The following is a 12,208-nucleotide window of genomic DNA, read 5'->3' on the forward strand; positions in this document are numbered from 1 at the left end:
TTAAATAAAGTAGTTCCTAAAACTGGTCTGATCCAGGTAAAAGGGCAAAAAGGACATTTAAATCAGACTGACAGAGTTCCTTTACGCAGAGATCTGTCCAGGTCGTGCTGGTGGTAGTAACGTAGTTGTAATATTTGGGGTCAGGTTGTGTCAGATGGGTCCCTCCGTTCAGGTTTCAACTCATTCTTGGTTTGGTTTCTTTGTAAATCTGTTCTGGAAACACAAAGAGGATCCGTCTTCTCTCCGGACTCTGGAATTGAACGAATGATTTTCCAAAGCCGGAGCGTTCTTCAGGTTCCTCTGTCAGAGAGCTGTCAGGCTGTGAGCGGGTCACATTGTGTCAGACTGGTCTTTCCACGGGGGTCATGTGATCAGTGGTGGAGGGGGGACGTGGGGTCCAAAGTCCGATCCGAGTAGAAGCAGCAGAGCACTCGACTGTGTGATGAAACCAGCGATGTGGCCAAGAGTCTTCTTCACCTTCGTCTTCAGCGTCTGCAGCTGCCGGCCAGCGTCAGGTGAGGAAATGATCCAGATCCGTTCTTTCACTTAACAGAGGTTCAGTTCAGCGTAGACTTCAGCTGAGGCTGAATGTCACCTCTTCACAAACCAAACTCATGAGGCATTACGTTGAACTGGTTCTTCTTCTCAAGTCTTTCTGGATCCAGATCAAGCTCATGGCGTCCTGGTCCGGACTCGGCGGTATAACTCTGGCTGGCTGGAGGAGCTGCAGATGGGAGACCTGAAGAGGGAGTGTCTGGAGGAGATATGCTCCTATGAGGAGGCGCGGGAGGTGTTTGAACATACAGAGACCACGGTCAGACCGGTTTCTACCTGTAAAACCAACATCCGTCCTTCTGAATCACTCTAACATCTGTGTGACATATGTGTCTCCTCAGGACGAATTCTGGAGAACCTACAACCGTAAGACCCCACACCTTTTTCTGACAAAGACCACCTCTGGGTTTACTGTAAAAACACCAGACCACTCTGCACAAATCAAGACTGAACGGACAAATTCAGGTGTAAATATTCTGACAGCCTCATAGAAACGTCCAGAGCTCTCCGTCCTGCTGAGCTCTGTGAGGACAGACAGCCAAAAAAGACAAACTGCCACCACACGTCATCAGTAATCCACCGTCTGAGACCGTGCATCCTCACACAGGGACATCACACCTTATACTTCATTCTGCTGAACTGATGTCCTCATTCCTGGATACTTTTTTTTTCCATTTATGCTAAGTTTGTTAGGACTTTTTTACTGTCTTGTTTGAGGACGTTGGGGCAATATTATTGTCTTGGGGACTTAATTAAAGTCTTTTTTGAGGACACTGAGACTTAATTATGATCTCATTTGAGGATGGTAGGACTTAATTACTGTCTTGTTTAAGGACATTGGAATTATATTATTGTCTTGGTGACTTATTTATAGTCTTGAGGACAATGGACTTAATGTGTCGTTTTAGGACATAGGGACTTTATTAACGTCTCAGACTTACTTCGCTGTTTTTTGTTTTTTTTTTGTCTTAGTTTATTTCTGAGGAGGTGAAAAGATGTCAAACTGATCCCTTCAGGTCACACTTTGAACTGTAGGACAGGTGGACAATGAGGACGGTTGTCTTTTAAAAGTCAGCTCTTTGTGTTTTGGTCCTGCAGTCCCAGACAGCTGTGAGTCTGCCCCCTGTGTGAATGGCGGCAGCTGCTCCAGTCAGGGTTCATCCTACACCTGCCTCTGCCTGCCGCAGTTCAGCGGACTCAACTGTGAGCTCGGTGAGTGACAGACTTTCACACGCACCTGACCGCTCAACACGGGGTCCAAAAACGACAACACGAGGTCCAAAAACCACAACACGAGGTCCAAAAATGACAACACGAGGTCCAAAAACCACAACACGAGGTCCAAAAAACGACATTTCAGATGTTGTTGTGAATGCTGCGGCTGTTTGGAGCTGAGGGGTTCCTCAGGGCTCCGTTCTTGGTCCTGCTTTGTTTTCTGTTGACATGTTGATGTTGGCCCTTTTATTTCATTGTTAAAATATTTGTTTTTATGGTCATGTAGACGACACACGTTTGTACTTTTTAGCAAACTATTGGCCCTAAAAGATTGTCTGAATGGCCCAAAATGTTTTCGGTTCAAATGATGATAAAATGTCTAATATGATCAGGAAACTTTTCTTACTTTAAACCAGAAGTGGAGGGAAATTGATCCACTATAGTATCGCAATATTTCTGTGTGGCAATATCACATCAATACAGAGATGCACTTTTTTTGATTATATAAATTATTAATATCACAAATACAAAATACATTTTTGCAGCTGACTACAAAAATATAATTTTTCTTCCAGTCCACAAGATACATTTTGCTGAAATTAAAATGACTGAGGTGAGGTGAACAGACTGTTTTATCTAATCTCAGAGTTCGTACGGTCATGAAAACCTGGAAAAGTTCTGGAATTTTGTTTCACAAACCTGTACAGTGACACAGGATGTATTCAAGGACTGTTGAAAATGCAAAAATCCAATGATCCAATTCATGTTTTCACAGTTTCTGCCGGTAATATTTTTAGAAAATTTTACTGAGCCAGGCCTGCGTGCTTCCTTTAAAAAACACAAAAACTTTAAAAGAAAAAAAAATCAAAAATATACGTTTTTTAATTTATTGTTAAATAATTATTAATAAATTATTTATTATTTAATAATAAATGTAAGAAAATAAATCACCAAAAATTTAAAAAGAAAAAAAGCCAAGAGCTTTTAAAAGAAAACTTGACTTCAACATGTGTTTTTTCAAAATTACCAACCAATTTTAAAGAAAAATAATTTACCAAAATGTAAAAATATAATATAAAATATAAAATCATAAAAATGCTTTAAGTCTGGTGCACTGAGCAGTTTGGCATCTGGCATCTCGTTAAATGAAGGGTTAAAAATGTTTTCGGTGTTGGCACTCTAAATGACGGTTGTACCAAAAACCAGATATTTGCTGGTTGTGAACTCGTGTGTGTTGGCGGTCAAAGTGTCGGACTGTTTGCAGAGTTCCTGTCCGTTCCCGACACCTGCCTGCTGGAGAACGGAGGCTGCGAACATTTCTGCGATGAAGACGAGGGAGGACGAAGACGCAACTGCTCGTGTGCAGAGGGCTACTTCCTGGACGTCGATGGACGGAGCTGTGTGGCAAAAGGTGAGTCGGCGATTCTGACTGCAACAGGATTCTGCTGTGTCATCGAAACTCGCCCCGCAGCAGAAACGCTCCTCCAGAGCCGATGTCGGTATTTTTGCTCGTAGTGATGTCACTTCCTGGAGTATCTTTGAGCGCCTCATGTCCCTGAAATCTAAAACCTGAGAATAATTTTAAAAATATTAAAACTGTGTCATTGAAAGTCAGAAAAGATTTTGATCCAATAGATTTTTACAACATAAACTAAATATTAATCGTGATTTCACCTCCGTACGGTATTTCGTTTCTGAGAATGCTTCTGTTTTTTTTTTGGGCGCAGTGAAACGGTGCTGAGGTGGATTCAGTCTTTGGCTGCAGAGGCTGAAGTGAGTCGCGTTTGTGCATGTTATTATATGTTGATTCCTTTTCATTATTGAACATAGTTTTGGATCTCAGCGAATTTTTGTTGGCGTGTCAGACAACAGACCCAATTTTCTTTCATCGAAAAACATAGCGGCATCATGACAAAAAAACTGGCATTTAAAGGGTCAAAACTTTTATTTTACTTTTAAACTTTTTAAATTTTTTACTTTTAAAATTTAACGAAGATTTGATCATTATGATCAGGACTGATGTCGGTTAAAAAAATGAACTCATTGAAAGAAGGAAATCATATTAATGTCTGATACTTTTTAAGCTCCGCGTATCCGTCTGATCACGTTAGCTCCGTCAAACTAAAAAGGACGTTCCCATGTTCATCCTAAACCCTGAGACACCGTCTTTGCTCCTGTGTCTCAGAGTCCATAGCGTGCGGCATGGTCCCCGTCCTGGAGAACCAAACGGGGCAGCCGGACTCTCTGGGTCGGATCGTGGGAGGGACGGAGTGCCCCAAAGGTGAATGCCCCTGGCAGGTACGTTGAGCTTAAAGGGACAGTCCGCACATTCGGCCTGGATGTTGTTTTGTTCTCAGAGCTGAACAGAGAAGGGAGTCCTGGACTCTGACCTCTGAGCCTGGACCACATCCAGGTCCACACCAGATCCTGCTGGAAACACCAGCCTGTCCTCAGAGGACAAACGTGTCAGCTTTGTTTTTTGACTCATCTGACCACAGAGTGGAGCTGGGCAGAGCGGGTTCTCTGCGGGTTCTCTCTGCCTGTTCTCTCCGTGTTCTCTGCATGTTCTCTGCATGTTCCCTCCGTGTTTCTCTGCATGTTCTCTGCATGTTCTCTGCATGTTCTCTCTGTGTTCTCTGCATGTTCTCTCCGTGTTCTCTGCATGTTCTCTGCATGTTCTCTCCGTGTTCTCTGCATGTTCTCTGCATGTTCTCTCTGTGTTCTCTGCATGTTCTCTCTGTGTTCTCTGCATGTTCTCTCCGTGTTCTCTGCATGTTCTCTGCATGTTCTCTGCCTGTTCTCCCTGTGTTCTCTGCATGTTCTCCGTGTTCTCTGCATGTTCTCTGCATGTTCTCTGCCTGTTCTCCCTGTGTTCTCTGCATGTTCTCTCTGTGTTCTCTGCATGTTGAAATATGACTGGCTGTGTGTTCTGTGTGTGTTCTGTGTGTGTTCTGTGTTTTCTGTGTGTGTTCTGTGTGTGTGTTCTGTGTGTTTCTGTGTGTGTTCTGTGTGTGTTCTGTGTGTTCTGTGTGTGTTCTGTGTGTGTTCTCTGTGTGTTCTGTGTGTGTTCTGTGTGTTCTGTGTGTGTTCTGTGTGTGTTCTGTGTGTTCTGTGTGTGTTCTGTGTTTGTTCTGTGTGTTTCTGTGTGTTTCTGTGTGTGTTCTGTGTGTGTTCTGTGTGTGTTCTGTGTGTGTTCTGTGTGTTCTGTGTGTGTTCTGTGTGTGTTGTTCTGTGTGTTCTGTGTGTTCTGTGTGTGTTCTGTGTGTGTTCTGTGTGTGTTCTGTGTGTGTTCTGTGTGTGTTCTGTGTGTGTTCTGTGTGTGTTCTGTGTGTTCTGTGTGTGTTCTGTGTGTTCTGTGTGTTCTGTGTATGTTCTGTGTGTGTTCTGTGTGTGAAGGTTCTGCTGGTGTATAAAGGAAAAGGTTTCTGTGGAGGAGTCATCTATAAACCCACATGGATCGTGACGGCGTCTCACTGCCTGGAGGACGCCGACGCTCAGTTCCTGAAGGTCGTCGCAGGTACAAACCCGTCCACACTTAAAGAGACATCAGTGTCTCTGTCCTTAAAAAGGGACTCATTGCCATGTTTGTCCGTCAAGCACACAGAGGTGGACAATTTCAGGACATTACTAGGATTTAAGGACGTTTCTAGGCTTTAAGGACGTTTCTAGGATTTTAGGACGTTGGGGTCTTAGCCAGGTCCTCTGTCGGGGATCTTCGTCTGCACCTGTTTTAATGAACGAGTGTTATCGGTCGTTACGAGGGTCACGGCTCCTTCTGTCTTCGAAGTGTGACCAAGTGACTCGTTAACATGTAAATTTTCTTCTACTTCGTCTGCCAGGCGAGCACAACACGGAGATGAGCGAGGGCACGGAGCAGCACCTGCCGGTCGCTCAGATCATCATGCACGAGAACTACGTGAAGCAAACCGCCAACAACGACATCGCTCTCCTCCGCCTGGCCTCGCCCATCATCTACACCACGTACGTCGTCCCCGCCTGCCTGCCCACGCGGCCGCTGGCCGAGCGCGAACTCTGGGCCGTCAGCACGCACACAGTGAGCGGCTGGGGGAAAAGGGGGGAGAACGGGCCCACCTCGCACATCCTGCGGCGCCTCAGAGTCCCGCGGATCCGCACGCAGCAGTGCGTGGAGGAGAGCGGCGTGGTGCTCACCGAGAACATGTTCTGCGCCGGCTACATCGAGGGCCGGCAGGACTCGTGTAAAGGCGACAGCGGCGGGCCCCTGGTGACGCAGTACAAGAAGACGGCGTTCCTGCTGGGCATCGTCAGCTGGGGGAAGGGCTGCGCCCGGCCGGGCAACTACGGCATCTACACCCGAGTGTCCAACTACCTGGACTGGATCCACAACCACACCACCACACCACACCCGACCGCCAACGCCACCGAGGCCTCCGTACGCAACCTGACCACCTGAGAGCCCGCCTCAAGCTTTTATACTCACAGCACAAATACACATGTGTACAAATACTCTGAAACCAAGCTCTGACTTCCTGTTGTATCACCAAAATACTCTGGAAGTCCAAAAATCTGTCTGTTGTTACTGACGCATCAACAATCGATTTATTCAGTTTATCCATCTGTAACCACACGTCAGTGACTGATTCTGCTCTGTATCAAAAATCTCAAACTGCAAAAAGATAGATATTCAAGTATAGTACAAATACCTTTGATTGTTCTTCAGTGCAGTACTTGAGTAAATGTACTCAGTTACTTTCACCTCTGTCCTCATGTCGATGTTTCATTGAACACAAATATTAAAGGAGCTTCGTCTCAATAATTCACCATTTAACGGTCTCAATGACGACCAGGAGTCACAGAGTTCTGTAGTTTTGTAGTTAAGTCGCTGTGTAGTCATGTACTTTTATAGTTTTGTAGTTAAGTCGTTTTGTAGTCATGTACTTTGAATAGTTTTGTAGTTAAGTCGTTTTGTAGTCATGTACTTTTATAGTTTTGTAGTTAAGGTGTTTTGTAGTCATGTACTTTTATAGTTTTGTAGTTAAGGCATTTTGTAGTCATGTACTTTTATAGTTTTGTAGCAGTTTAGTTATGTAGTATGGTAGTTATGCAATTTTGTAACATTGTAGTTTTGTAGCTTTGTAGTTATTTGTAGTAATGTCGTTTTTTTTAGGTGAGTCCTGTTTGTTGTCTCGGACAGGCGGGTCGCAGGTCTGTAAACAGCAGAAAGCAGCACGGAGACCTGTGAAAACTGTTTTGTATCTCTGACTGGTGTGGATCTGTGTTTGAGCGCTGGTATTTCTATTTATTGATTTATTTTTTGCATCTGGCTGTTAGAGGGGCGACAGTCAGCGTTTTCCATCACTGCAGATCAGATTATCGCCTGAGCCTGCAGAGCCATGTGACATGAGTGTGAATGCTGCCTGTGGGGTGTCGTTCACTGACCTGGTCGAAGGGTCGGCGGTCCGGTGGGCGTGGCCTCAAACAGTTTAAAACCCTGTTTGTTTGCTGAGCAGGTTCAGAGTGAAGTCGTCATGCTGCTGAGGAGCTGCTGCTGCACCTGGATCCTGCTGTCAGGACTCGCTGCTGCTGCAGGTCGGTTCACTCTGCTGATGACAAGTCACCGAAAAAAAAAGATCATAGAATCAACCGCTATCTTTATTTCTCTTCATTACTAACCCGTACCTTTATATTCTTAAATTAACTGACCTCTATCTTTATGTTCTTATATTAACTGACCTCTATATAAATGTTCTTTTGTTGGTAACATTAATCGTAATGTTCCTCCTGAGCTGTAACAAAGATAAAAACGGTCATTGATTGATTATTGACATTAGAGGAGAAGCAGTGAGGGTCTCATGACAGGAGAAAACGGTATTTGAACTCTATTGATCAGGCATTGACTTTTTCTGCCTTGAACATTGACTGCTGATCTGTGTTTCTGCGGTCTGGAGCAGAACTCTGACTGAACGATTTTCTCCGATCGTTTGTGTCGTCAGTGTTCGTAGAGAAGCACGAGGCTGATGGCGTGCTACACAGACGGCGGCGAGCCAACAGCGGCTTCCTGGAGGAGCTGAAGCAAGGAAACCTGGAGAGGGAATGCATCGAGGAGATCTGCGACTACGAAGAAGCGCGAGAAGTTTTTGAAGATGACGACCAGACGGCAAGTCGCGGTCTGAATGAACAAAGCTCAAACACTGTTTGAGACTGTCAGGGGAGTTTTCTCTTCAAAAATGTCTTTAAAGTGCAGATTCACACGCCGCTCTGCGTCGAACCAATTTAAAGTCCTGATTATTTTAAAATGAAGTTGTTTCCCTCAAGTTTTCTTTAAATAGTTGTTCCCTAAAGTTGTTCCTACAGCTCTTTCATAGGGTGGTGACGTGGTTAAAGTCCTTCCAAAATACCAACTTTTTCTTTTTTAAACACTAAAAAATCTAATGAAAAACTTTTGTTTTTTTGACAAACGTAGACATTTATTTGGGGCAGAAACTGAGCTAATGTTCATGAGAATACTTAAGTGTCATAACAAATTTAAAACGGATTTTGTTCTTTCAATTTCAAGTTTGCATCACCAAAGATGTCCGTTCTCCGACAGCGAGTTCATTTGTTTGTTTGTTTTTGCAGAGACAATTCTGGCTGACGTACGACCGTAAGTAACGCCTTTCACTTTGGCAATAATTTATTGTTTTCGGTTTGTAAAGAAGTGTAATGACTGATTGTTATGTCAGGTCGCGACCCGTGTCTGATCAACCCGTGCCGTAACAACGGCACATGTGTGTACGTCGGGACGTCCTACGAGTGCCAGTGCACCGAAGGATTCGAAGGACAATACTGTGAAACAGGTGAACAATATTCAGTCAACAAAAATCAGGTATCACTGTGACAACTAATGGGTTCAGCGCAGATGTTCCCTAAAGCTGTGAAGTTGTTCAGTAAGTTTAGTGAAGTTGTTCCCTAAAGTTGTGAAGTTGTTCCCTAAAGCTGTGAAGTTATTACCTGTTGTTCAATAAAGTTATGAAGTTGTTTAAGTTGCTCTTTCAGATAAAAGTTTCTCCTTGAAGTTGTTTGATAAAGTTGAGATAAAGTTCTTATCATTTAAGTTAAAAATATTATTTTCAGCATCTTCAACTCAGACTTTATGACTTTCAGCCGTTTCGTTTACAATAAAACGTATTTCTTTCTTTCTTTAAAACGAGATATTTTTCTTTAAGAAAACACAGAAAGGAGCCGTGCGAACTTTATTTTACAACATAAAGGAGAGATGGCGTGTTCAGTGCAGCTACACACGTGATGAACATGTACATCATGTTCATTGTACATGTTTATTAAAACGTGTTTCCATTGACTTCCCTCAGTGGTCGAGGACTTCCTCAAGTGTCTCTACCTGAACGGACACTGTCAGCATTTCTGCGACGGCTCTGGACCGAGACGGAAATGTTTCTGTGCCGACGGTTACAAGCTGGGAGAAGACGGACGGCAGTGCGTCGCTCAGGGTACAAATACCACCTGAATACTTCGTTTTTATACAAGTACCTGTGTTTACTGACGACCTGTTAGAGAAAACTTTACTTTTATAAAAGTACCTGTGAAAGTAAAAGTAGTTTATAGTAGAGTGGTTTAGAGTACCGTGTTTATTGGTGACCTCTTGGTGGGTTTTCAGCATTTGTCGTTCACGTCAGTTCAGCCACTGAGCAGCAGAGGGCGGCAGACTCTGAAATAGCAGACAGTTACGATGAGACAAAACTAAGAAATATTTTTGTATCCGATTACTGCAAGGATTACTGCGTGTACAGTGTAAGAGGTGAGCGTACTGTGAGTCGGAGGCGAGTTAGAGGTGAGGTCTGCGAATGTCTCGTTGCAGTGAAGTTTCCATGTGGTCAGTTGCCGTCTCAGGAAACAGGCCTGAACCAGAGCGTGCTGGGTCAGACCCGACTGGTGGGGTCCAACCAGTGTCCCAAAGGAGACTGTCCCGGCAGGTGAGGAGCTGCTGCCCCCAGCCCCCCCCCCCCCCCCCACCCACCCCCCCCCCACCCCCCACCCCCCCCCCAGGCTGAAAGACGAAGCTCAGATCGTATTTCACCAGGAAGATAAACTGAGGAGGTTTTAATCTGTCGCTCAGGTTCTAATTGAGCTGAACGCAAAGAGTCACTGCGGAGGAGCGCTGATCAACGCTGACTGGGTCGTCACCGCCGCCCACTGTATCCATGGCAACAGCCCCCAAAACCTCACTGTGGTGGCAGGTAACTCCCCGGCCAAAACTGTGAAATTATTGTCAAATTAACTTACTTTAAAATGTTTTAATAAAAGTTAATCATTTCTTTTTGTAAAATTTGTTTGATACAGTTCAAAACGTTGTTTCGTAAAGTTGAACTTTGAAGTAGTTCAGTAAAGTTTTAAAATGACTTTTTGTAAAGTAGATTTAAAAACTTGATCAGTGAAATTTATTTTCATTAAGTTTTGTGTGTTTTGTGAAAGTTGATTGGTTAAGTCATTCTACGTTTTAATTTAATTTAATTTTTTCTAAAATTGTTACACGTTTTTTTATTTGCAGAAGGTTTTTTTTTGTGCTGACGTTTTCTAAAGTTTTTTTGTTTTTAACTTTTTAAAAGTAAAAAGTTCCTCTGTAAAGTTGTTTTGTGAACACGACTTTTGTGGCGTCTGGTTTGAATGCTTCCTGTCCGTTGCCAGGGGAACACCAGTTGGACGTGGACGATGGCACTGAACAGAGGATACCTGTTGCCATGGCAATCGCCCATCCCGCCTACATCCCGGCGACCGGCGATAGCGACGTTGCCCTGCTGCAGCTGAGTCGTCCCGTCGTCCTGAGCCGCCACGCTGTCCCCATCTGCCTGCCGACTCGAGACTTTGTCGAGCGCGAGCTGCTGCCGCTCCGCTACCACACCGTGTCTGGCTGGGGCGGGAGGACCGCCGGGGGCAACGCCGCCAGCCCCGCGGCCGCCGCAGTCCCACTGTCCCCCGTCCTCCGCAGGATGTCTGTCCCCATTGTCCAGAACTCCCAGTGCTCCCAGCGAGCCCAGTTCAACTTCACCGCCAACATGCTGTGCGCCGGGTACCTGGAGGGGCACCAGGAGAGCTGCCGCGGCGACGACGGGAGCCCGCTGATCACGCTCTACGGCTCCACCCACTTCCTGACAGGCGTGGTCGGCTGGGGGCGGGGCTGCGCTCACCCAGGTTATTACGGGGTGTACGCTAACATGGCCAACTTTGTGGAGTGGGCAGAAGGCGTCATGAAGGCCCCACCCACTGCCATGACGCTGGAGAAAGCGTTCGAGACGCTGGAACAGATGCTCACTTAAAAACAGTCAAATGTTCAGACGTCTCCGTGACTTCAGCTTCCTGTTTGTTTGTTGACTGAAAACCTAGTTTGTTTGTTTGTTGATTTAAAATCTTAAGTTTGTTTGTTTGTAAAATGTTCAAACTTTTTCAACATTTAAAGAGAAAATTTTCACAAACAACTCATATAATAAAAGTATTTACAGATTACAGACCGTGTCAGTTCATTTGTTGTTTTAACCCTTTGAGACCTGCAGTGACGTCACTGCTCCTGTGCTGCATTTAGACCTTTCACCGTGTTTAACCCTTTAACCATGTTTAACCCTTTAACCGTGTTTAACCCTTTCGCTGTGTTTAACCCTTTCACCGTGTTTAACTCTTTCACCGTGTTTAACCCTTTCACTGTGTTTAACATGGTAAAAAACGTTTTTTAAAAAAAGCTTTTCTCTCAAATTTTTAGGCAAATTTTCAATTTAAGAAATGATGGATTTTTCACTCCTTAAAAAAAATGTGTTTTTTTTTCTTCAAATTTCTCAGCCATTTTCTTTAAAAAAAAAAAAGTGGCAATTTTTCAAGTAAATATTTTGGCCCATTTTTTTGGTAATTATTTATCTCTAAAGTTTTTGCTTCTTCTACCTTCAGGAATGTTTTTGCTTTTTTCAAAGATTTTAAAAGAAAAGAAAAGATTTTGTTGATTTTTTTTTCCCTCTTTTGGCAATTTTTACAGATAACATTTTTTCTTCAAAATTGTTGGAAATTTATTTTTCTTTAAAAAATTTGGGTGATTTCTTTTTAGAAGAAATGTTACTCTCCTTAAAAAAAATCACCAAAATGCCACAAAACTGTAAAAACAGAACTGTCCTGATTGGTGGTTTCTCACAGCAGTGCACTCTGGGACTTGGAGTTAAACGTGTTTAAACACTGGAGCAGACTGTTTTAGCTCCGCCCATTCGGATCAGAGCAGTTTCAACATGTTGTCACCTCCTCCTCCCTCTCTCTCTCTCTCTCCCTCTCTCTCCTCCTCCTCCCTCTCTCTCTCTCTCTCCCTCTCTCTCCTCCTCCTCCCTCTCTCTCTCTCTCTCCCTCTCTCTCCTCCTCCTCCTCCTCTCTCTCTCTCTCCCTCTCTCTCCTCCTCCTCCCTCTCTCTCCTCCTCCTCCCTCTCTCCTCCTC

The 12,208-nt window shown here is 44.3% G+C and overlaps 2 protein-coding genes across 2 annotated transcripts; both read left to right on the forward strand.

Annotated features, from left to right (window-relative positions):
* Window positions 1-339: 339 nt before the first annotated feature.
* On the forward strand, window positions 340-6,572 carry LOC121962692 (coagulation factor VII-like). The gene is made up of 9 exons (XM_042512943.1): window positions 340-515; window positions 651-814; window positions 897-921; window positions 1,654-1,767; window positions 3,035-3,181; window positions 3,956-4,068; window positions 5,167-5,287; window positions 5,610-6,207; window positions 6,261-6,572. Exons 1-8 carry the CDS (start codon window positions 443-445, stop codon window positions 6,200-6,202), a joined length of 1,350 nt encoding a protein of 449 aa, XP_042368877.1. The 5' UTR covers window positions 340-442; the 3' UTR covers window positions 6,203-6,207; window positions 6,261-6,572.
* A 690-nt stretch (window positions 6,573-7,262) lies between these two features.
* f7i (coagulation factor VIIi) lies at window positions 7,263-11,145 on the forward strand. Its single transcript, XM_042512944.1, is given in 8 exon segments — window positions 7,263-7,338; window positions 7,743-7,906; window positions 8,368-8,392; window positions 8,472-8,585; window positions 9,099-9,236; window positions 9,605-9,719; window positions 9,844-9,983; window positions 10,432-11,145. Coding segments are annotated over 8 exon segments (1,386 nt in total). The 5' UTR covers window positions 7,263-7,277; the 3' UTR covers window positions 11,061-11,145.
* The last annotated feature ends 1,063 nt before the right edge of the window (window positions 11,146-12,208 follow it).

The sequence above is a fragment of the Plectropomus leopardus genome, chromosome 24 (genome assembly GCF_008729295.1).
Source record: "Plectropomus leopardus isolate mb chromosome 24, YSFRI_Pleo_2.0, whole genome shotgun sequence".
In the NCBI taxonomy this organism is placed as follows: Eukaryota; Metazoa; Chordata; class Actinopteri; order Perciformes; family Serranidae; genus Plectropomus; species Plectropomus leopardus.